Source organism: Calonectris borealis, chromosome 16 (genome assembly GCF_964195595.1).
Source record: "Calonectris borealis chromosome 16, bCalBor7.hap1.2, whole genome shotgun sequence".
NCBI lineage: Eukaryota > Metazoa > Chordata > Aves > Procellariiformes > Procellariidae > Calonectris > Calonectris borealis.
In genome coordinates this window covers 17,447,806-17,471,513 of record NC_134327.1, presented here as the reverse complement: position 1 = coordinate 17,471,513, position 23,708 = coordinate 17,447,806, and the positions used below count along the sequence as shown (strand labels likewise).

General features: G+C 48.6%; 2 protein-coding genes across 3 annotated transcripts; both read right to left on the bottom strand.

Moving 5' to 3' along the window:
* On the bottom strand, positions 1–15,185 carry GGA2 (golgi associated, gamma adaptin ear containing, ARF binding protein 2). Its single transcript, XM_075165622.1, has 17 exons — positions 15,014–15,185; positions 14,188–14,272; positions 13,239–13,314; positions 12,645–12,743; positions 10,679–10,802; positions 9,394–9,497; positions 8,818–8,898; positions 7,769–7,906; positions 6,558–6,639; positions 5,487–5,606; positions 5,048–5,215; positions 4,735–4,790; positions 4,294–4,445; positions 3,305–3,474; positions 2,156–2,325; positions 1,092–1,202; positions 1–466 (listed from the first exon to the last, which is right to left on the bottom strand). Exons 1-17 carry the CDS (start codon positions 15,045–15,047, stop codon positions 356–358), a joined length of 1,881 nt encoding a protein of 626 aa, XP_075021723.1. The 5' UTR covers positions 15,048–15,185; the 3' UTR covers positions 1–355.
* An 85-nt stretch (positions 15,186–15,270) lies between these two features.
* EARS2 (glutamyl-tRNA synthetase 2, mitochondrial) lies at positions 15,271–23,635 on the bottom strand. Of its 2 annotated transcripts, none has more exons than XM_075165621.1 (9): positions 23,536–23,635; positions 22,942–23,097; positions 21,790–21,979; positions 21,039–21,511; positions 20,141–20,249; positions 19,456–19,609; positions 18,121–18,251; positions 16,606–16,741; positions 15,271–16,020 (listed from the first exon to the last, which is right to left on the bottom strand). In XM_075165621.1, the coding sequence occupies exons 1-9, from the start codon at positions 23,633–23,635 to the stop codon at positions 15,937–15,939; spliced, it is 1,533 nt and encodes a 510-aa protein (XP_075021722.1). In that variant the 3' UTR covers positions 15,271–15,936. The 2 variants fall into 2 exon arrangements, with proteins under 2 accessions (XP_075021722.1, XP_075021721.1); XM_075165620.1 differs by lacking the exon at positions 23,536–23,635 and adding an exon at positions 23,215–23,471.
* Between the last annotated feature and the right edge of the window lie 73 nt (positions 23,636–23,708).

Below are 23,708 nucleotides of genomic sequence, written 5' to 3'. Positions count from 1 at the left end.
GGTATAGGTTTGTGCTTTTTTTTTAATTGAAAAAGTAATGGGGAAGAGAGAAAATTTGCCCAGAAAGCAGCAGGAAACACTTGTATGGAAGAAGCATTAAGACTCCCGGGCTGCAGGGCTCTATAGCAGTGTCAGCTATAGGGGTAAAAGCAGGGTCAGCTACAGAAAAAGGCTGTGGCAGAAGCAGCCAGTTTACGCTCCTCCTGCCAGACACCTGCACAGAAACCAACAGGAAGAAGGAGATGGCGGATCCCAAGGAAAGGAGCCGTTACGGAGTCCAGGCCGGCATTGCTGGCACACAGTCGCTCCCCATCCACCACTAAGGCAATATGGCAATGTCCATGCCCGCTGAAGTTCAGCTCCTGCCCCAGAGCTCTGCTTCTGGGAAGCCAGTCACCTCTCCCACCTCACTGAAGGGCTGCACGCCTTGCGTGAACGCTAGTTTGTATCTCAGTCGGATGGGAACCTGTGAGAGAAAGGAACAGAGAGAGGGGCACGTCAGGTTCCTGGGTCACCTTCAGCCTCACCCCTGGCAGCCTTGCAGCCATGAATCACCCTCTGAAAGGGGACAGTAACACTTCAGCCACGCGGAAGCTCTGCACGGAACGAGACCTGGATCCTCATAAGATACGTGAGGAGCAACTGGGAGACCTGTGCAAGCCACCCAAGGGCATGCTTGGCAATCCAGGTCTGGCCAACCTTCTCAGTGACAGAGGATGCCTTACACCAATCTTCAGTCTCATAATTATTGATCAATGCAACAGAACTGCCACCCACCGCTTGTGCCTTAGGTGGCCTTGTGTTCCATCAGTTGCCAACATCTGCACAGTGTCTACACCAGAAGCCATTGCTGCAGGTAGACTGAAGCAGAATGTGCAGGCCCCTGCAGCAACTGCCCCTTCGATCCTTCAGATTATAGCTCTGGAAGGCTGTTTCAGTGGAAAAAATGTCTTCCCAGCACAGCCCAGACTGCTCTGTCTCTCCCCTGCACGTCCCCACTAATAATACTCTCCCTGTCTCTCATACAAATACCCCATGCACCACAGTGACATTCCGAGCGCTCCACCAGCAGACTCAATCACCGCACATACCTTGTGTGGATTGGCGAGCAGCAGGACCTGGGATACCACGGCGGGGGGGAGAAGAGGGCTGAAGGCAGGCAGCTCAGAGCCGGATGCTGGCTGTAACTTTATTTTCATAGTCTGAAAGAGAAAACAAAGGGAATGCTTTCTGGTCGACACTGAAAAAGGGCTGGGAGTATTACCAAGCCACAGAGCTGGTTAAAGATCCATCAGCCAGATTTTGTCATTTAATGAAAAGCATGCCTTTCCACACTCTACATCTAAAGGCAGGTATTCCTAAATAGACAATTCTATGCTGCACATACACAGGCAGAACGAGCGGAGGCTAAAGCAGCGTGTCTGGAGCCCTGTCTAGTTGTCTCAAGGCCAGGGATATGCTCTCTGAAACAGGCACCAGGGCCACAGGCACCACCGTACAACAGGTTCACTGTTGTGTGTATGCTCATGCAATTTCCAAAGAGCAAGGCAAATCCTAAGCAAGCGTTGTGGTTTAATCTGGCAAGCAGCCAAACCCCACGCAGCCGCTCGCTCACTCCCCTCGCCCCCCCAGTGGGACGGGGAGAGAATCGGAAGGGTAAGAGTGAGAAAAACTCGTGGGTTGAGATAAAGACAGTTTAATAGAACAGAAAAGGGAAAATAATGATAATAAATAATGATAGAATATACAAAATGAGTGATGCACAATGCAATTGCTCACCACCCGCGCTGACCGATAACCAAGTAGCGATCGGCACTTCCTGGATCACGCCTACCGTTCATATACTGAGCATGACATCACATGGTATGGAATACCCCATTGGCCAGCTGGGCTGGCTGTCCTGATTATGTTCCCTCCCATCTTGTGTACCTAGCTCAGTCAGTAGGCACGGGAGCTGTCCTTGGACTAGGAGGGCACTTAGCAACAACTGAAAACATTCGTGTGTTAACATTCTCCTCATACTAAATCCAAAACACAGCACTAGGAAGAAATTTAACCCTATCCCAGCCAAAACCAGAACAGCAAGAAATAGTGAACCTTCTCCTCAGGACATTTCTGAGTAGTCCCACTCTGCTACTTGTCATAGGCTTCTCACCTTTGGGACTGCAGCCTGGAACGCTATGTCCTTAATTGGTTGAGCTGATGTGCTCAGCATGGAAAGAACCATCACCAGCACATCTGGTCGGCCAGGAGCCGGGTCTCTGGAGAAGTGGAGCATAGCCTTGAAACCATTCCTATCGTACACAGTAAGTGGACAGATACTGCCTGCCGGAGACGAAAGGAGAATCAGAAACAAAGCATGGATTCCCCTCCCCTCGGAGGGCAGAACAGCAAAGACGGGATAAGGAACAGCAAAAAGGAAACGTGCATACAAACTTTTACTTCCTCCAGCAAACTCACAGACCAAGCAGCATACAACACCTGCCTGTGATTTACATTTCACCTCTAAGGCAGAGAAAGGAATCTGAATGTTTAAATTAGAGATTTAATAGCTCAGATTTCAACAATCAGCTAGAGGTGTCAGTATGAATCCAATAGAGACACGATGGGAAAAGCAAAATGTAACTCTTTGGCACACACAAGACTTCGCCCCTTATCGCCACTGCCTGATAAATCCACACCTGACTATCCCCATTCAGCCCTTCCAAACGTGGTAAACTCTTCACTTGAGAGACTGAAGTCAGAAGACAATCAGGTCAGAATGTCTTCGCACCTGTCCTCTTCCAAAAGCAGCGACGGCCAAGGCTCTGCAGTCCTCCAAACAGAGGCAGAGTCCTGCCCTGCTCTGAGACACGGGGGTGCCGCGCACCCAGGGTAACACTCCATGAAGTGGCCGCAGGGCTGGGCCATACAGCGCTGAATCGAAACGCAGAACTGGAAAGAACAGCTCCGCTTTAGGAAGCGGGACAACTCCCCCCCACAGATATCTTTTATGCCTCTGGAGAAGAGCTGCTTGAAGCCTGATTAAAGGTGCTAAGGGCAAACAGTTTAGAAGCACATCACGAAGGTTTGCCAGGGCAGGAAACTCCTGGCTACTGAGTAGGGAGGACAAGGACATTTCCATGGTATGATCCCTAGCACTTGCTGAAATTCTCAGATACATTAAGTCCTTCACAGAACAGTGATTACTTTTGTCCAGCCAACCTGATGAAACTACTTTGGCTTGCTCCCCTACAAAAATCGCAGAAGAGCTCTAGTAAGCCTCTAGTAAGCAGAGCTGGGGCACAGAAATCATTGCACTTACTCGGTGTAATTGAAACTAAAGGGACAAAAAGGTTTTCTAGAGAAGCATCATGGGAAGCTGGATGCAAAGAGGCAGCAGGCTTCAGCTCATAGCCTAGGCTGGAGAACGAAGTATTTGCCATTGAGCTATTTGGAAGATCTGGAAAGGGCAATTTCATTGGTGATAAATCCCTGGAAAGAAAAGCATGTAGAAAGCTTATATTAACTGGGGAGACTACAAGATATATACCATCTTCTGCTGTGTCCATTTTGTGTTCCAAATCCCTCGCCACTTTTAGGTATAAAGAAGCACAAGCTTACACTCTCTGAGTTCTTGAGAAATTCAAAAACTGTCTCTATTTTATATGGAAGAAGCTGCTGTTTCAGCATTCATTAAGGCACACTTTGATTTCTGTTACTGACATGAAACTGTTTCAGGGCTTCGGAAGTCTACTCTCCCTATGCACAGACTCTCTGGAGCTCTAGTCAGTGAGGTTAAAATAAGTTCTAGCTCAAAGACAATACAGGAAGCTGGGAATCTCCAGAAAAATTTCTTGGCATGTATTATGGCAGACTGGATAAGCGTATCGTAATGGTCACCTGCTCTGAAGATCTGTGGATGATTAATTTGGTTCACGAACTGTTAGGCTTCCACTGAATGCCTGAAAACTACTTTGTCACAGCCTCAAGAAAGCTGGGGAAAGTATTTTTTGAGTCACAGGTTATTATAAAAAGACCTGACTGTAAGGTTTTTGTTCCTTTAGCTCAAGATCACCTTGTTACTAAGCCATGGGATTTGTCTCCCCAAGTTTCTGTCCCTTGTAAGCCCCTAGTGTGCAATTACACAAAGTGCAATTAACAGGCGCATAACTGCTGCTCAAGAGCCAATGTGCGGACGGTTAACTTGCCATCACTAACCAGTTGTAGTTGAAAGGTTTTCCTAAACCTCACTGCTGTAAAACAGCATTCCTCATCTCCAAAGCCAGACTGTATTACGCAGAGTTTGCTTACAAAGAGAATGTCTCGGTCCTGGATGGTGGAGAGAGCTGATCAACCAGGCCCTGAAATTCATTCTCCTCTGAACAGCTGTCTTCCCACCTCTCCTGCAGTCCCAGTGTTTGAACAGCACTTACGATTTCACAATATCCATTGTGTACAGCAGTCTGAAAAATAAGGCACTTCTGGTTCATGCTATAGAACATTAGCAAAAATGACCTGTTCCACTGAAAAGAATCTCATTTTTTAATAACACTACTTAAAGTAGAAACAAATACGAGTAATCTGGTTGCAAACTGCAACTGAGAAATTCATTGCAGAGCAGGGGGATTCCAATTTCCCTTCAGAATAGAGCGGTATTAAAAAAAGGCTGCCAGAGGAAGCTAGGAGATCAAGAATCCTGTCTGATTTTTGTCCTTCATACCTTTTAGACTAACATACCTGAGGATTACTCACCTCTGCTAAACCAAAATCAGGTGGTGGTTTCTGTACAACAGGAGAGTTGCCGAGACCTGAGAAAGATGCCAAAATGCCACCAATCAATTAGAAAAAGCAAGGGTTTTCCATAGGTTCTTCCTTTGTTGTCTAACAGCAGTTTGACTACAGTCTAACACCATTAAAGAAACTAAATTCTTGAAAACTTATGACTTTGGCTGAAAGGGTCTACTTTCTCTAAGGACCGACATTAAAGTCAAAGTTCTCCTATCTTTATTGAATGCCACAAACCGTAGTAACAAGGGTAACACTGTACTGAATTGCACATACAGACCTAATGACTTTAACTCCTCCTCAAGCAGACAGGTAGAGGTTGTGCTGCCGTGCCGGGAGGCAGTGGTTGTGTTCGCAAATTGGTCTGTAGGAGACTGGGATGTTGCCTCCAGTTCGGAGAAGTCAATCAGTGTATAGCTCTTCATACGTCTTGGGGCTGTCCGGCATGCTTTGGAAAGAGCAGAAAGAGTTAAAGAGAAACCTCCTGAAAGAACAGTATATTTATGGGTACAGGCATGCCTGAAAGGACTCATAGGTGAAGAACTTCAGGAATATTTTCTATCAACCACATAAAGAAAATGATGGTTACATAATAGTTTTCCTGTGTTATAGGATTTTTCTCCACGTTTATTCTCTGAGAAGCACTTCCCTTCCAAACTCCACTCATACGTGACATGCAGGAGCAGAGCTGTCGTGGAACGCTGCAGGATGCTCTTTACCTGGTACCTCGGCAGAGCTGGTGGCTGAACCTCCTCCACCACCATCTTCATGGCTGGCTACAACCTGCCTGTACTGTCCGAGCGCCTGTGTGAGCTTGTCATTGGCCTGCAGTATCTCAGCTGGAAAACAAGAGAAGAAACAAAATATTAATGTTCTTACACAAGGGTCAGTTCCGCAGCACTCTCCAAACTGCTCATAAGAAAGGCACAGTGCATCTAAGGACCTGCCTGGAGCAGTCGAGTGGGGCAATCCGCCTTAAGATCCCGGATAGTTTTTCATTCCATTTTCTGAAGTGCAGCATTTTGCACATACATCTGCTGGTTTCAGGCCTCTCTCTCATTTATCAAGATCACTTTGAAATCTGATCCTATCTCTAAAGTACTTATAGTTCCTGCCATCCCTTATGCACTTTGTTATTCTCCGCAAATTTTCTGAGTGTACTTGAGTCTGTAATGCAGCACTCCCCAGCTGTAGAACCCTGGCATTCATGGGTGTGAATGAAATGTTTGAGGCACAGCTGAGCTCTTATGGTTGCTGTTTAAGATATCTATTCAGCAAGGCATCGCTTCAGTCAGGTTTTCAAGGCATATGGACAAGACTGTGAAATGCAATCCTCTGGGAAGGGCTAAATTTCACAATTGTGGAATTTAAAGGTTCTGCTCACATGACCCTCCTCAATATATTACTTAAGAAATTCAAAAAATATTCTCCCTTCTGTGTTGATAGACAGGGAGAGCTTCAATCTCTGTAGAGAAAAAACCTCAAAAGCCTTCAGTTCTCTGAACATCAGAGCTCCAAAAACTCTGAAAACCACCTCGGCTGGAAGAAACTGGATTCACTGTTTAATTTTGGGCTCCAAGGGAAAATTAATAGCTTCCTTGGAGAGGAGTGGGAGGAGATTTGTGCCACTTCCCATGAGCATGGTTTAAAGGTGAAAGTGGAAAGCTTTGCCAGCAGGGTAGCATGTGCCTAAGCATTCCCCCTCTCAGAGGAAGGGCATACGCCGCTTGTCAAAGGAAAGGTAGACAAACTTAACTGCAAAGAAATCCAAGGACGGTGATGGCTCTTACCTAGAGCCTCATCGTCATCAACTGTCTCACTGGCAAGGCGAAAGAGCAGCGGCCTGAGCTTCTCACAGCGTTGAAACAGAGTCTAGGGAAGGAAACGTTTCACGTCATTGCTCAGGTGATCCCAGACACTCTCACTGTCACTCTCTGTCCCCATGACCCCCTGTAATCGGTGATGCGCCTAGAACACGAAGATGCGCTTTCTGCCCAGGTCCGGACAAAGGGTATCAATGCTGTGTGTTGCTCCACTCTTAAAAATCCAGAGTGTCCTGGAAGTAGAGCCACTGGAACAAGGCGGCTTTGCTGGTATCTTCTCAGCAATCACATCCTCTCTATGCATACAGGTGTAAGATAGATCAGTGTAAAATTACTCAATTTAAAAGTATCCAGAAGTGAATAGATCAATCACAGTACTCGGAGGGAAGTGTTACGACCATCAGTGGCAACTACCATCAGACAACGCAAAGCCGCTTATGGCTCTCTTCTCAGTGTTTTAGGAAGCGAGGAGGCACAGAGGCAGCCACTTTTCCAGCCTGAAAGTAGGGTCTCTTCCATCTACAGCAGCAGCCCTCCCCAAAGGGATCTAACTCCAAACTCTGCCATTACATGTAGCCACAGGAGAAGTTCATACCTACAAAAACTCAGTTGTCTAAAGTTTTTTTAATGAGAATCTGGTAGGCATCCTAGTGGAGGTTCAGGTATTTGGAGGCCATAAAGCTATTCTGACAGCCCTATTAGTGGCACCAAATGTTTCCTCAATTCACTGATACTTATGAGCAGCAGCAGACCAGTGAACTGTGGGCAGAAGAAGGGGAATCACAGAAACCATAGCACAAGCTGAAGAACCCACAGCTTTAAGCTTCTCTGGTCAGATCTCATCACACCCACCTTACCATGCCGGGGCTCAAGGGGATTCCCGTGTGTTATGCCACTACTGGAGGAAGAACCATTTCCCCATAAGATACCCCAAGAAGAGTAGCTAACCTGGACAGAAACTCAAACCGGCACAGCAGGAGACAGTTCCATTCCAACTCCCGTTACACTGACAGGAGGGACCGTTACTCATCAAATACATTGGAAACTATTTGCTGTGGTAATGCTGTTTCCCTGGCAGAAGCTGAGTGCACCGTGCTGCCCTTTGAGTCCTGTTGCCCTGGGCCCTCCCAGCCATAGCCAGTCAAAAGAACCTCTCATGCAGGAAAAAGAGCATTTACCTGTAGGGTCTCCTGGTCAGATTTGGATAATTCTTGTCTCTTGTAGTTTTCCAGTAATTCATCCATATGTTTAACATTCTCAGAAACCTCACTGATGGTATTCACTCTTCGGGACACCTTAGCTGACTTTTCTTGTTCCTTTGATGAAAAATGAAATAAAAGCAGATGATGATTTGGCTAATACGGCCAGTGCACGTGCTTGCCTGGGTCACTCTGGATCACAGCTGTTGGGGAGTTGCTTCCTACTCCTTTCTTATTGCAGGTAGAGGAGGCACAAAGCAGCGCAGGTAAGGACTCAGCCCACAACAGCTCCAGTATCAGTGCTGCCCCACACCTCCCTGTCAAGGGTGAGGATGGAAACCTCCTGCCCTTCTCAGGGCACCCTGGCCAGGGTGCTGGTGCATAAGAATTCATTTCACCACAGGCACGAGTAAGATTAATTAGAGTTGGTGGCTTCTGCCATACAGAAGGACACTCTCAAAACAACTGCATGAATTTCGTTAAACCAGACCAAATCTCCTATTTATGCAGAGAATTGGGGTGCCCTTTCAGATGGAAAATGAAAACAGACACATCAGATGTGCACACACACACATTGCTTGTAGAAAAGAGGCAGTTCTGTGTAGATGTGGCTTTCCTCCACATGGGAGCCGAGTTTATTTTTGGAAACTTTCTATCACTAATGCAGTACTACTGCCAGGGTCCCGCTAAAGTGGAAGTCTCCTGCCATACAGGCTCCTGGGTATAAATATTCCCTCTTCCTGGCAATGGCATATTTTAGGGAAACAAAACAAAACAATCCTGCACTGTAACTTCGGAATAACAAATACTGAAAATCGTCCCTCCTCCGGGGCAGCTTAAACAGTTCACCTGAGACCTGTTGCAGCAAGGTTCCCATTACCACCTCTTGGTGTTCCCTTTAATACCAGTAAGGTGGCAGGCACTATGGAGGTCAGGTATGGAGGGCTCACTGTCAAAAACTGAATTGCCAAGTCCCCTCCCACCCTCCCCGGCTGCAAACATAGCTTCTGACCGGAGGAGCTCCCCACCTCTTTAATCATGCTCTTGATCAGACGGTTGGCAGCCTGCAGGTCTTCAGAGTGGTTGCTCTTTAAAAGCCTTGCTAAAAGCTGTTGAGGGGAGAGCGTTGGACAGCGGTGAGCAGCAGTCTCTAGGCACTATACTACAGACACACACCACATAAGAGCAGATACTGAGAGACACCCAGTGTCGTAATAGTTTCTATAACCCTGGAAATATGTGGGCTCATGTCCCATAATCTAATCCAGATTATATTGCTGCCTCTTACAGCTGACTCCACACACTGTTTGGCTGTTTCGGAATAGGAACTCTCTGGCTCTGCAGAACTTCTGTAAGACCTGGAGACCTTTTCCTCAGGAAAGTTTAATAGAAACTCATGTTTTTCTATAAAAAAGTTTCACTTTTTACTAAGCAAACATTTCTGACAAAGCATCAAAGAATTCTCTAGCTGTAGCAAGAAGTGTTAGCATTATTCTGAAGATATTCTGTCTGAAACAGCAAAAGCTCCCATAATATGACTGAGCCTGTTTTCTCATCAGTATAAATCAGAGTGGGGGGGTAGGCACAAAAACCCTAAGGTTTACCTTGGATTTCTCTTCATCTGTGTCAAAAATAGAATTCTGAGGTCTCGGAGACGGGGGAGGTAAAATTTTGTCTTCTGGCAATTTGGGGTCTTCTTTTACAATCCCTGGAATGGGTAACAATATTTGTTCAGTGATGCCTGAGCTGTTAAAACACAAACGCTCAACAGTGGATTAGATTTTGCACCTATTTCCTTCACCCCTCCCCAGAACTTTACAGAATGAGATGGAGAAGCAAGGAGTCGCCTTAGCACACACCCAGACAAAAGACTTCCCTTTCTCCCTTGAATTAAGCACAGGCCAAATAAAATTCGGATGTGCTGAGCTCCCTCTGGGTGGATCGTTAAAATTCTCCCACAGCAAGCGCACCAGGAGCATGCCAGTATCGGCCTCCGAGCACGCAGGACTGCCACAGTCAGCACGGCCATAAAACGTAGGGCACCGAACACACAGAACCGAGTACCAAAGGAGCCCTTAACGTCAGCAGGGGTTCCGTGGACGTCTCCCTCCTGCCTCTCCGGCCAGCGCTTCCAGCAGCCGCCGACGGGGCAGGCGTTGGATGGGCAGCGGTCCCTGAGAGCTGCCCGGCAGGAGGGCGCCCAGCACCCTGCACGCCTGCTCAGCACCCCAGCCCGCAGCAGCAGCTGCGCAAGGGAAAGGCAGTGACGGCGAGGAAGCTTTCCACAGCAGGACTCGGGGGAAGGCTGGCAAAGCCATTTGATGCTCAAAGATGCACAAAGCAAACCTGGTGGGAAGCACTTAAAAATAAATTCCTAATTCCCCCGAACTTCCACAGAAAGCGTTACTTCATTTTCTTAGTTAAGCTATGAAACTTATTACCTGGGACATCAAGACGGGATTGGACAAATTTCTGGATGACAATACCATTAAGGACTATTAAATATGATGGAATGGATGAAAAATCCAGCTCAGGATCTCTCTGAACCCATCCCTCATAATCCTGGGAGAGTATTCCAGGGCAAAGGTCCCTCTGAGTTTGTCCTGTACCTCTTCCCTGCGCAACAGCGGTGAGCATTGTGTGAACAGAGGCCACAAGGCTAGCCTGATCTTTGACTCAATAAGGCTGTTCTTTGGTAAATCTCTTTAAACAGCTACACGCATCCTTAAGTACCCAAACCGCTTCCTAAGTGTGGCCTTTGTCCTTTTTTCCTTACACACAACATTCTATGAAAAAAGCTGAGTCACAAATTAAAAAGGACAGATATCTGTGGTCTGAAACCGTGTGACTTGGAAGGCTAAAAAGGAAACTGAAATAACAGAACTAAACCTTGTTTCTTCAGCATCTGATAAGCATCCCGGATTTTAACTTCCTGAGGAAACCAGACTGTCCAACTGAATATTACTTCTGTGACTCTTGACTTGACTTTTTCTGAAGACCAGGTTCCATAGTACTGATAACAAAACAAAACAAAAAAGTAAAGTAAGACAAAAAAGATTGAAACCAAAGAATTAGTGCCAGGTATGGCATATGGGTCCAGCCCCAAGTTGTTTGTGTGCAGAAACCAAGTAGCAAATGGATTCCTAACACTTTATTCACAGTGTTGTCAACTGTATATCTTGTGGTATAGGAAATAGGGTGTATAGCTGTGGCTGTAAATGCAAGGAATGCTATTAAGCGTATGATAATTACATAAATATTATATGACAATCAAAATGAAACCATTTCAAAACTTCTCTGATCAATTATTGAATCCAAAGCAAAAAGCAGGTTTTATTTTAGTGAAAACAGTTCTGTGCTTGACTTTAAATATTTCCCTTAACAGCCTGCAATGCAAATAGCACCACTGGCCTCAGCCAGATCAGGACAAATGAAAACTGAACAAAATGAGAAATGAAAGTTATTGTCTTTTTTCGGCATCTGGACGTTTTCTCTGATTTCTCCCATTATTGCCTACAAGCACTCACTTTAACGTATTATAAAAACATCAGGAAGAATGATAAAAACCACACACAAACCACACTAAAACCAGGCATTTTAAACTCATAAAGTGATACCTGTTTTTCAAAACAGCAAACAACTCTCTGTAGTGATATATTCTTTAAACTTTGTTGTTTCACTGAAACACCTTTACCAAACCTGGGACTGAGAGAAGAGGTTTTGCTGTTCAGTCAAACGTTTCTCTGAAATCAGCTTTTTGCACCTCTTGCAAATCGAAATGATGTAATGGAAAATGACGCCTGTACAGCGGTAAATGTGTGCAGGACCCACTAAAAAGGGGAATCAATTACTGAGTTGCTGAGAAGGGCATTTAAGAAAGTCGCAGGCCTGCTATTTGATGCAGAGAGGAGCAAGGCATGAAGATCACGCAGTCTCTGATAAAACAGGTCTCCATTTTTCATCATGAGAGGCACTGCCAGGGGACCCAGTGCATCCACTCTGCACTCACAGCTCGCTCAGCTCAAACTAAACTTCTCATTTCTGACGGCTGCTTCTCTTCTCAGGAGGCAGCGATTGCACTCAGAAGCAAAGTGCTCCACAGCAGGGAGCAGGAATGAATATACTGAATATATTGAATGAATATACGGCGAGCCAGGGAAGCAGAGCAGCAGGAAGGGACTTTGCAGCTTCCACGTTAGCTCCAGCTGATCCCTTCCAGCCTCCCCCTGACACAGGGCTGTCGCTGCCCGGGGGCTGGGAGCCCTCTGCCCGGCTTTCAGGACACCCTCAGCAGGACCCCAAAGGGGCTGCAGGAATGCACGACTGTCAGGCGAAGGTGGAGCGAGTGCTGCACCAGTGCTGCTGAAGTCCAGTCCCCCCGCTGCTACCTAAGCTGATCCTGCCCCATGAGCAGGACCCAAACCCAGGCCAACCTTTGCAGGAGAAAGCAAGAAGGAGAGCAGCCAGAGTACAAGAGTTTGAGGACAGAGGATAAGAAAACACAGGAGAGGCTCTGGGCAGCTCCCGGCATCTCTGTCCTCTGCCACCTCCCCAACCAAAGTTCTGTAATCACTGAGAGGCAAAAGGGCCACAGGCTGAGGGGTCACAGGAACAATTTCAAGCTCCTCCAGAGTCTCTGACTGTCCCAGCAGAGTTGGGAGAAACCATAAGGAAAAACCTTTTCACAGAAAGAGCCCCTGGCTGCCATCCTTTACAGGGGGGATTCACATCCAGTCCTTGTGCTTGGAGGCACAGAATGAATTCTGCTCTACTTCTACGTGAGATTAATTCTAAATATCCACATCCAACATGAAATAAACAGTACGTCCTACCTGCTATGTCCATGACCACCTACCTTTGGGGAAAGCACTTTAATCAGCTCATTCAGAAACCTGAATTTTGCTATTTCATTGTGAAATCTTTCACCGCAGTTGTTCACACAGGTCTCTAGCACCTGCAGAAAACAAAACAGTACCAAACAGAAACTGTTCACATGCGTCTTGGGGAATTTTTTAAAATAACTTTGCCATTATAGTACTAAATCTAAGACCTTTCTGGCACTGCATTCACAAATACAAGATACTGAGGAAGTCGTGCAGCAAGAATATATATTTTTCCTTCATCCAACCTTCTTAAGCAGCATGTTTAAGACCATCTGCTTTGTTCTACCCATCACTAATAACTTTTGGGCCACTGACCCTGTGGTGGGACCACAGGCCAAACAGCAAGAGTTGCAGACCACTGAAACACCTCAGCAGAACAACACGGGAAGGAACAACAGCAGTTACTCCCTCCGTTATACCCTGGTTTCTGTATTCCTTGTGCAATGGAAAGTTGAGAGGGAGAGACATCTAAGAGAAAAAGAAGAGACAGCTACACCGTCTCTACCCCCCAAACTCCATTTCCAAGTTACTGCTGCCTCTCTTTGCACGTGGATGAAAGCACTTACTGTGAGAGCATGGAGAGCTTCCACCTCCTGAGGTGACTGTATTTTGTGGGCCAGCAGCCTTGGTGCAAGCGATGGGCTGGGGAGTAGCAGAAGCAAGTCAGACAACACACACGTTCCCAAGAAAAACAAATGATGCTAATTTTGCCCTGCAGAGAAGAGCAACTGCCGGATTCACAACCTGCTACACCAGGCACCCTTCCTCTGGCAGAGCGCTGGCCTGGGGTACGCACACACGCACAAGGGGCGAGAGGTGAACTGAAGCAGCCTGTGCGACCCCACTGCTGTCTTCCAGCCGTGACCAGAGGCTGTCCCCCTGGGCAAGCACAGGGAGATGGAGCTGGCTCTCTGCAGCCGCAGGAGCTTTGATTCACAGCCCGACCCAGCCCGCTCCTGTGCACACACGCTGCTGCGGGGGACGGGTGCCAGACTACGGGCTCTGACGGCACAGGCGCCTGCTCTAAAGAGATGATCACTAAGCTTTGACAGGACATTTGCTTAATTAGTTCCTGCTCCTTCCCACCGAGCTGAGACTGTCAGCTGGAAGGCGGGGAAGTCCCAGCAGAGATCTCCCACCTCTCTGAAAGGAAAAGCCGAGGCTGAGCTCACTCCGGGCTTCCCTGCAGAACCCCAGAGCAGGTATCCTTGGCCAGTCTCCCAAGAGGCTGGTGAGGGCAGAGGCAGGACCTGCTGCCTCGTGGGTTGCAGAAAGGAGCCCCTTCCTAGACATCAGCCTCCACCACGTTGGCATACACCTCTTTGCAGCTTATTTACTCGCTCCTGTACTCTCCGGCACTCGCAGGAGCAGCAGAGCCCAGCGAGCGCTCCCAGCTGTCTCCGCAGGCTCCCCACACCAGGGCTTACAGGTCCCATTCCCCCTGCAGCCGTGAGGGAAGCTCAGAGCCAGACGCACAGCCCAGGGCGAACACAAAGAGCCGTCTGTCTGCCTTACCCTTCTATGTCGGCGTTCACCTGGTCACAGAACCGCTGGATGCATTCCCAGTTTTCCTCAGGGATACTTGGGTCAGTGGCTTTATCTTACACAGGAAAAAAAAAAAAAAAGAAAAAACAGCCTCAGCGCGAGAGGCAGGCAAGTGAGCGGCACAAGGCAGGAAGCAGCTCAGACCTCACACTGCTACCAGCTGCTTCAGGGCTTTTTGTAAGAGGCAGAAATGGAAGACGCAGCACGAGCAGGAAACAGCCGTTACTAAAATCTGCCTAAAAACACAGTCCTGAGTACACACTCCTGAAGAGTCAAAGTCAGGCACAAACTGAGGTGTTGAAAGCAGCAACAGCGCGATGTTGCTTTCAGCACACAGCACAAGAAACTTAAAAAGCATTTACAGGCAGCTCTCCCAGGACCGGACTGCAAACCTTGCCGTGCTGGAACACAGGCACGGTTTACCCTTTCGCAACAGGGCTGCACGAGTGCCCATCCCGAAGCTCTGCCTGCATGGCTGAACTGAGGAAGACAGTCTTTTTCGGCTTTATGCACTCCCCAGTCCAGCGCTCAAACAGCTTTGGCAGGACTGGGGCCGAGAACGGACAGGAGAGATGGGGAGCAGGAGAGATGCAGCAGGTTAAGACAGCACCCATGAACATCACCCTGAAGGGGCTCCGTGGAGGAGACGGACCCCTCTCCACAGAGCTGAAGCTGCTCCGGTGCCCACCCGGTCGGGGCTGGGGGCCAGGGCTGGCTCCGGCGCCGCTTCCAGCGCCAGAGCCAGCCCCAGCCCCTGGCCCCCAGCCCCCAGCCCCCAGCCCCCAGCCCCACTCACTGAGCCACCGCTCCAGCTCCCCGGCGCCAGCCATGGACTCTTGCTCCGCTCCGCCCCACTGCGAGGAGGAAGCGGATCCACCCGCCGTCGCTCCTTGCGTGCCGCCGCTCGCCCCCGTGGGAAGCCCACATGAGTTTTCGTGGCGTGGAAGTGTACGCTGTGGGCGTGGGCTGGCTTGGTAAAATATTCCCCCCCCCCCCCCGGCTGCTCCTCCCCTCGCTGGCGTGCAGAACGAGCACACATTGGCAAGAACGGAATCAAGTCACCACATTAATTTAATAATTAAAAGGTCATCATCCAAAAGAGGAAAAAACATCCCGTATTGGGGATATTTTTAGCAGAACCACATGCGTGACACAGTACACAGGGAGGAGGGTCCTCCTCTCTAAGCAGCTCACTCAGCCCGGCAGGACACCGGGCAGCTAAGAGGGCAGCAGCTATATTATACATATTATATTAGATATATATTTTTATACATATAAAAATACCCTCCCTACGGTATTTGTGTAGTTGTAGCTGTAGGTACCTTGATTGCGAGGCCCTCTCCAAAAAGAGACCGATCGCTTGAGATGGGCCGCGCTGGTTTCAAAAAAAGCATTACTTTCTGTCCACATGGTCTGAATTTAAATGCTGATAAAAGCTCTTTCTCCCAACCTGGAAACCAGGCCATTTGCACGAGAAGAAAGAAGAAGGATGGACCTAAATCTGTATTCGGTTCCTCTCCCAGACAAACTGGCTTATGCTTAGTGCAGATACATACAGACCTGGAAACATCATGGTGACACCTGCCTGGTCTAAAGCCCAGCTCATCTGATCGAAGATAATCATGCTGAGATCAAAAAATACAGGTCTAGGACAATGACATGTGCTGCCTACGCCATCTGAGTCCACGGGCTGACGGTCGGTGTAATTTCTGTCTCCTATTAGCTAGATAGTGCTTTGTGTATTCTTCCACACACTTCTTTGGGTCCCAAAGTCACCATCATCTCAGCAACGCTCGGTCCATGCTGAAAACACATAAGAAGTCATTGTACAAATGGAAACTTACACTTTTCAGCACGTGTTTATGCATCATCATGGCGGAAATGATAGAGTGATAAGCTATCAGATTGCTGTTAGACCAGGGGTAGGGGTTTCGTGAGCAATCTCAAAACAAGGGTTTGGGTTTTTTTTTCTCCCGAAGTAAAATGCTGAGACTGGTCAAACTGACCCAGGATTGAGGCCAGAGCCTAAGCCAGGCTTTGAAGAACTTCTGTAAAACTTGTTTTTGAACTTTGTAAAACAGATTGCACGTAAAATCCCAGTTTTGCCCAAAACCTACAACCTTGCCAACACTCCCTACAGCTGGTCCAGAGGTTTTTCTAACTTAGGATTTGTGACCACCATATTCATGTTTTGACAACTTCTGCCTTTCTGAAACTTTCAGAACAGCCTTTTCTTCCAGAATTGCTGTATATCGGTACATTCGCTCGTAACAGAAACTGATGTCAATTCTTGTGAGATATCCAAATACCCGTATCTTGCTATCAGAGAGAAGATAGCTGTTTAAAAAAAACCCCGAAGGTCCCAGTCTCAGAATTTTTATTTTTTACCTGCTGCCCACTGAGAGCCAAGCGAAGGAGCTTCATCACGCTGCTGTACTTAGTCTCTTTGGTTTGCTTCTGGAGGCTTCGCAGGTCTTTGTTCAACTCCTCCACAGTCAAAACAGCCGCCTGCCTTGTCATGAGCCTTTAGGAAAGAAGATGTCCTTACAATCTGGGGACGTACAAAACACAGGATTCCTACCCAGAAATGACTGATGACTTCGATGACTGCCAGCTACCTCAGACTGGTTTTGCAAAATCTTCTGGCAACAGCAGCAGTTCAAGGTAAACTTCCCTGCCCTTCACTCCTGCTCTGTGCCAGGGCACTCCCTCTGCTCACTGCAGCGTTGGTCGTGTACCCGGGTACCCTCCTGGGCTGGCAGGGGGGACTGCTTTACCTCGATAGCGCGGCCAAGACTCGGCTTTGTGAAACCATACCTTTACTTCAACAGCACCAGAAGCAGAGTTTGTTCAGAAAAGCAAGCATCAAGTCTAAATCACAAAATTATGCCAAGGACCTGGAAAACCACAGCAAAAGCAGTAATTCTGATTTCTTTTTTAATAATATGATTTTTAGAGATGCCGGAGCCATTGCTGATACTACTCAGCTGTAGGTAGCAGTACTATTATCCCTCCAGGACAGCGAGTATTCTGGCATTGAAATTACCATCACTTGGATTCAGTTACCACTCAGCTGTGACAAATGACTGAGGGGAACCAGCTTTACAGATAGCTGGAAAGAGTATCTTAATTTGCAGATACTGCCACCTTAATTACTCACAAAACTGGTTTTCAGGGCTCATTTTAGTCCAGAGGTGAGATCCGAACTGGAAAGGCGACTGACATACCACCCCGCCTCGCTGCAAGGTGTGGAGTAGCAAAGGGACATGGGGCAGCAGTGAAACTTGTTGGCAAAACCCCACAAAACTCACTGGCACAGAAGAAAGGTCCTAGACTGGGCAGACTGCCATCCCAGCAATGTTTCTGAGCAGACAGAACTGCAGACTGCTAGCTAGAGACAAAGAAATGGAAGCAGGAAAAGCCCCCCAGGTACAAGCCCTTCAGAAGTGACAGGGATTCTGACTGGACACGAATTGGGTTCATTCCAGAGACCCAGAAGTCTCATTACATAATCTCAATACATGTTGACCAAAACCACCTTGCACTTCTCCAGTTCGATGCCTCAGCAGACAAAAGCACGGGAGATCAGGTGGCATGGGAAAACCCTGCTAACACCGCTGCTTCATTAGCGCCATGCCGGCACACAAACTCTGCTGTGCTTGGTGCTTTACTAAATCCAGACGTGACAATTCTTGCTGGAGAGCACTGACCTGAGCTCTCCCACTGGCAAGTTGCTTTTCAATTAAAAACACAGAATTTCTCACTAGTTATTAGCTACAGCATATTCCAAAGTAAAGCAAATTAAATAAGAACTATGAGCATGTCCAACATCAATACAGCAGCCAAGAGCAATGCTCTGAGGCGGGCAGGTGGGTGTGCACAGAGCTGGGAAGGGACACTTACCCTAAGACTAGTTTTCCTATTTCATCTACTTCTGCAGAAATAGCGTGTAGCTGCTCTCGGGATACCGAGGGCCTAACCCATAAGTAAGAATAATCAGATGACACCAGGTTCTTCAGGAGGCTTATGTGACCCTGGAGAAAGAAAGCAAGGCTGTCAAGGCTGAGGGTTAAGCTGGCAGGGAGCAAATAAATCCTGTCTGGACTTCACAAAGTTAAAGAGGGTCCAAACACACCACTGCCTCGTACTCCGTACTGCTCAGAGGAAACGTGAATGGCTGACATTCAGGCAGCTGAGTTTTTCACACCCACACCACCTGGTGCGAGCAGGGACACAGAAGCAGCCCAAAGGGCCGCGGCTGTACCCGTACTGCAGAGCCACGTGCGGGCTGACTCACAGTTAGCTCGGGGAAGTGGCTCGCCACGTTCATCTGCCACCTTTCAAGAGACAGTGGGAAGTCACATGAGCCACCGTCCCGCTGCCACAGTGAAGCCTTCGTGCTGGAACAGTCGGGTCTCTTCCTGCCCTTACAAAGAAGGCTTTATTCTTCGCAAGGAAGTCCCCAGATAGTGCAGTAGCATCCCAGGGGCAGACTGGGAAACAGCTGGGCTCATCCTCCTTCCTGGCATTGGGAAGAGCCACGCCATCTTCTGTCCCCTGTATAGCCAGCACTGCCAGGGCTCCCAATGCACAAACCCCAAGAGCTTCATCCTCCTCTGCAAAGAGGTTGCTTTGACTTTGCTACCAAAGCATGGAGCGGCAGCAAAGCAGAAGCACCTTACGCTGCCCAGTCAGCAAAAGCTAGACGTGAGCAGCCTCCTGGCACGAGGGGCCCTGGCTGCTGGACCTTCCCACCACAAGCCAGCCACATCCTGGGCTACAGGAGGAGAAGCGCAGCTTGGAGGTTTTCAAGGCTCATATAGACAAAGCCACAGCTGACCTGATCCAGCACTACTGACAGTCCAGCTCTGAGCACGAATCAGAGAGGTTTTCCAAGAAAATCCTACAATTCCATGATTTGCTTCCACGGCAGGGACACGCCTCCCCCTGCCGAGGGAGCTCTCTGCTGTCTCAGCAAAGTACGGATGAGCTTACGACTCTGCAAAGACCGCCAAGATATTCACCATGCCCATTCCTACAGGTCAGCTAACTGTATCGTCGCATTTTGGCAGTCAGCAGGCACACGGTCACTTGAGCTGGCAGTGACAGCCAGCTGTGGCTGTGGGGCTACAGAGCTCAGATCACAGCAGTGCCCAGGACTCAGCTGAGTCTTCATCCAGGAATCCCACAAAACCCCAGCTCCCCAAAACAGTGACACAATCCTATCACTGCTCATACTTTTCTCAGCAGGAGGACTCGCTCCACATACTCCTTTTCTAGGACCTCGTGATCCACTTGTTGATCCCCATAGATGTGCTCCACCAGCAACTGCAACTCTCTAATTAGCTTCTGTCGCAGCCCTTCATTCTCAATATGACGGGTGAGGTGGATCCTGTAATAAAGAAGAAAACTGCTTTTGGACTGCTTTGGGTTAGATTGGATCTAATCGTCCCAAGCTCACAACATTCACCAATTAAAACTGTTAGAAAAGCAACATTAAACCTCAAACAGACATTCTATAACAAAGCCTTAAGCGCTAATGCACCACAGTGAACAAAAGATGTGGTAACTCTCAGCAACACAACATCCCCGTAGCACACGAGTGTACTTGCAGAAGTACCCTCTGGAAGTGTTGCCTCTTTCTAGATGTTATTTTGAATCTGAACTTAAGACCTTGCATCCTCCTAGCTGCACACCATCTGCCCTGGTTTTTACAGTGCGCCCGACACCAGTGTCCAAGCACAGGACGGGAGAGGAGACAGGAATGGTGTAAGCAGAAACTTACACTTCGCTGTAGCTCAGCGAAAAAGCCACTGTGCTGGGACCATGCTTGATCCAATACACAAAACTGCCAGACAAAGCCAAGCGCTAAGAATAAATTCTCACTGATGCACAGTTTTAAAGTTACCACTGATATTTATACCTGTTGAATTCTGGGAGCTTTTCAAGATCCAGGAGGGCAGAATGGGTTGTAATTCTGGCTATTTCAAACTGCGAGATCAGCTCCTCCAAAGTCCTCCCCATCTGCTTCTCTGCAAAATAACCCAACGAGGGCGTTTCATTGCAAGCCTCAGGCGCAGGGCTGGGGCAGCAGCACACCCAAGGAAGAAGTGACACAGGAGAGCCACTTTTCGCAGCGCTAGCAGGGACGTACCCCAGCAAACAGGAGGGAACTTGTAGCAAGCACGCATGAGAAGCTGCCCTCTCCCTAAGAGCAAGCTCTGCTAACTACTGGTGAGGAACTGGAAACTGGGACATTCTGCTTGGCTCTTCAGTGGAACACCCCTTGCATCAGTCAGCCAAAAAGAAGTAACACTCAGCCAGGAGGCTCCACTGCCCAAGAAAGGTTTCATTCCCAAGCAGAGTTCCCGAAACACAAGTTAATTTGTGATCCCCACGCAGCAAGAGCAACAAAAGGAGTCATTGACTCAACTTCTCATGGTCTTTCAGGTTAAACGAGAAGTGTGACAGATGTAATACACGACACTCCAATTATTAACCATAGAATACAAGTTTTCCCAAGAGTTCACAGACAGTTTCTTCACCTTGAGATGAATGTTGTCCCAAGTGGGAACCCATTAAGCATCAGACTCAATTTAAATGGCTGCACAGAGGCAGAAATATTCCCACCATTCCAGCACACCACCCAGTCTTTCACAGGAGCTCTGCAGAAGCCCTGGTGGCATTTCAGTGACAGATTGGTTGCCTGACACCCATTTCCTGATCCCTTCAAACACTGTCAAAGTTCTCAGCTATTAAAATAAACCTAACCCATTCCCCAAAGTCAGCCATCAAGAAGTGTCCTCGCAAGTTGTCGTCACCTGTGAATCCAGAGCCACAGTTGGTTATGATGTCCAGCAGAGCCTCTGGCAAGTAGCCATCCCGAGCAAAACATTCCAGAAAGATGTCCCCCTGCCTTTTCGACAGCTTGCCACCGTCTTTGTTCAGAAGCAGCGGGAGGTGACCAAACTGAGGGGGATCCCAGCCAAAGGCTTTGTAGAGAAGGAGGTGCTTGGATGTCGAAGTAAGCCACTCAGTTCCCCGCAGAACGTGGCTGATGCCCATGTAATGGTCATCCACCACATTCGCCAGGTGGTAAGTGGGGAAGCCGTCCCCCTTGAGAATCACCGGGTCGCCTTCCACGTCAGCCACTTCGTGCTTGTTCCAGCCATAGACCAGGTCCCGAAAGGGTTCCACCCCCCTCTCCAGCCGGAAGCGGACTACCCAGTCAAGGCCCTGGGACAGCTTCTCAGACACTTCTGTGGGCGTCAGGTGCCGACACCGGTTGTCGTATCTTTGAGAAAGGAGAACGAAGGTCTCAGTTCGATACAGGCCAAGCCCATCAGCCATTTTTATATTCCCAAAGCTCTAGATTGATCCCTGAATTTTAGCTGTAACCTGCCCACCACATGTCCAGCCAAACTACCTCATCTCTGGAGGTCACTCCCTAAGGGTTACGCTGGCTTCTCTCTCTACGTGCAGTGAGATTACAATCCTATTGCCATGCACGTTGTCATAAGTTTTTGCAAGCATGCAGCATAGGGAACCACGCAGGGGACAAGGAATCCCTACCGCGGGGTCTGCTGGCTCCGCAGAGCCTCCTTCTTCAGCAGTTGCAGGCGCTGAGGGGTACAAAAGCAGCGGTACGCCGCGCCTCTCTCCAAAAGCACGTCGCTGGCTCTCCTGTAAAGGTCAAGCCTGTGTGACTGCTGGTAGGGTCCAAAGGAACCACCACGGCGAGGACTCTCATCAGGGGGAATACCTGAAATATCAGTAGGACGGGGCTTAGAAAGCCCGTAAAAAGGCAGAGTGAAACACACCATCAAAGCACACTGCATGAAAATGAAACAGCATTTTGGAGGGCGTCCAAAGGTGGTTTCTGCTCCAGGGCAGCCAGCTAACGGCATCTGTCCAGCACAGGAGTCAGATTGCCCTGGACTCAGAAGACAAACAGCAGGCAACATCTTCAGAACTCAGAGTATTGTGTGTGAAGCAACGAAAAAAACAGAATCTAGTAAATAGTTGAGTGGCTCTGATACACTACTTAGAGCAAAATGTAGTCAGATGTACTCAAACAAAGTAGCATCCACCCTTTTTATAGTAAAGAACACTGATACCGCAAAAATACAGTTGAGACCTTAGCCAATTATTTCACCTACTCCAAAATTATTACTCAACAGCAAAGCCCTAGTCCTCTGAAGGTTACCTACCCGTTAATGGCAGCATCTGTGGGATCTGGCTCTAACTTTATCACAATTCTATATTCTAAAATCACCCTCTAGTTTTTAAGCTCAAAAAGAAGCAGAGGATTCAAAATGAAAACTGATACCTCCACATCCCCTTTAGCAAATACTCTGTATACAAACAATTTATCAATTTACAGTGAGGTCTGCAAGCTCCAACTTCTGACTTTTCCATCGCATCTTGCATGCTCAGTTTCTGTTACAACTGCACGTTGGGCCACTTTCACAAATTTGGATCTTTCTGTGTGTCAGGCAACACAGCCAAAAGACACAAAGCCTACCAGTTATTTCTGCTACAAAACGTACTCCCAGTAGGACTTTCCTGATGCCTAGCTGTAGAAATAACTACATTTCAACTAATTCATCATCTGAAATGCCACGTAGATTGCTATCATGCAAAATACTTTCAGTTTGGGTAGTGATAATCTCTAAAAAGCAGAGGATCTTTCAGTAAGTAACAAGGAAAGATGTTTGTAAATACCTGCCCAATCCAGCATATCTTCTATTCCTTCTGCAGCTCCAGGCACCACTCGACTTTGATCTGTATCCTCCACTCTCAAAACAAAGGTCCCCTGGTGTTTTTTGGCAAAAACGTAATTGTACAAAGCAGTCCGAAGGCCACCCAAATGCAGGAAACCTGTTATCATGGGGAAATCAGAGAGGACCATTATAATTAAGGCCCAACAAAGAGATTTTTAAATCTGAGCTGGAAGGGGAACGCTACCCGTCAGGGAAATTGGTATCCAAGGCTAACCGGGCAGGCAGGCGCGCCGCGCAGACACTCGTTGCCTCGGGGGCCTTCGCTCTGCAACTAAACTACCGGGAACCGCCTCCCAGGCTCGCGTTCCCTGACGCCGTCTGGAATTCGCTCCCGGGCGCCTGCCGGCAAACGCCATTTTCGCGGTGTTTCACGCGGAGGGACCACACCGCTGCGCCCGGCAGCAGCCCCGCTCCCCGGCACCCCACAGAGCGGGCGGGCCCCCGCGGCCCGGCCCCGCCCCCGGCACGCGCTCCGCAAGTCTCTGACTTCACGTTTCCCCGCCCGCAGCGGAGCCCCCCGGGGGCCGGGGGTTACCTGTGGGGCTGGGCCCGAACCGCACCCGCGGCCCCGGCCCCGGGCCCGGGCCCCGCTCCGGCCCCGCCGCGCCCCGCAGCGCCCGCAGCGTTCGCGCCATCCCGCCGCACCGCCCACGTGGCCGCGGGCGCTGCTTCCGCCCGGGCGCGCCCAGCCAATCCCCTGGCCCGCAG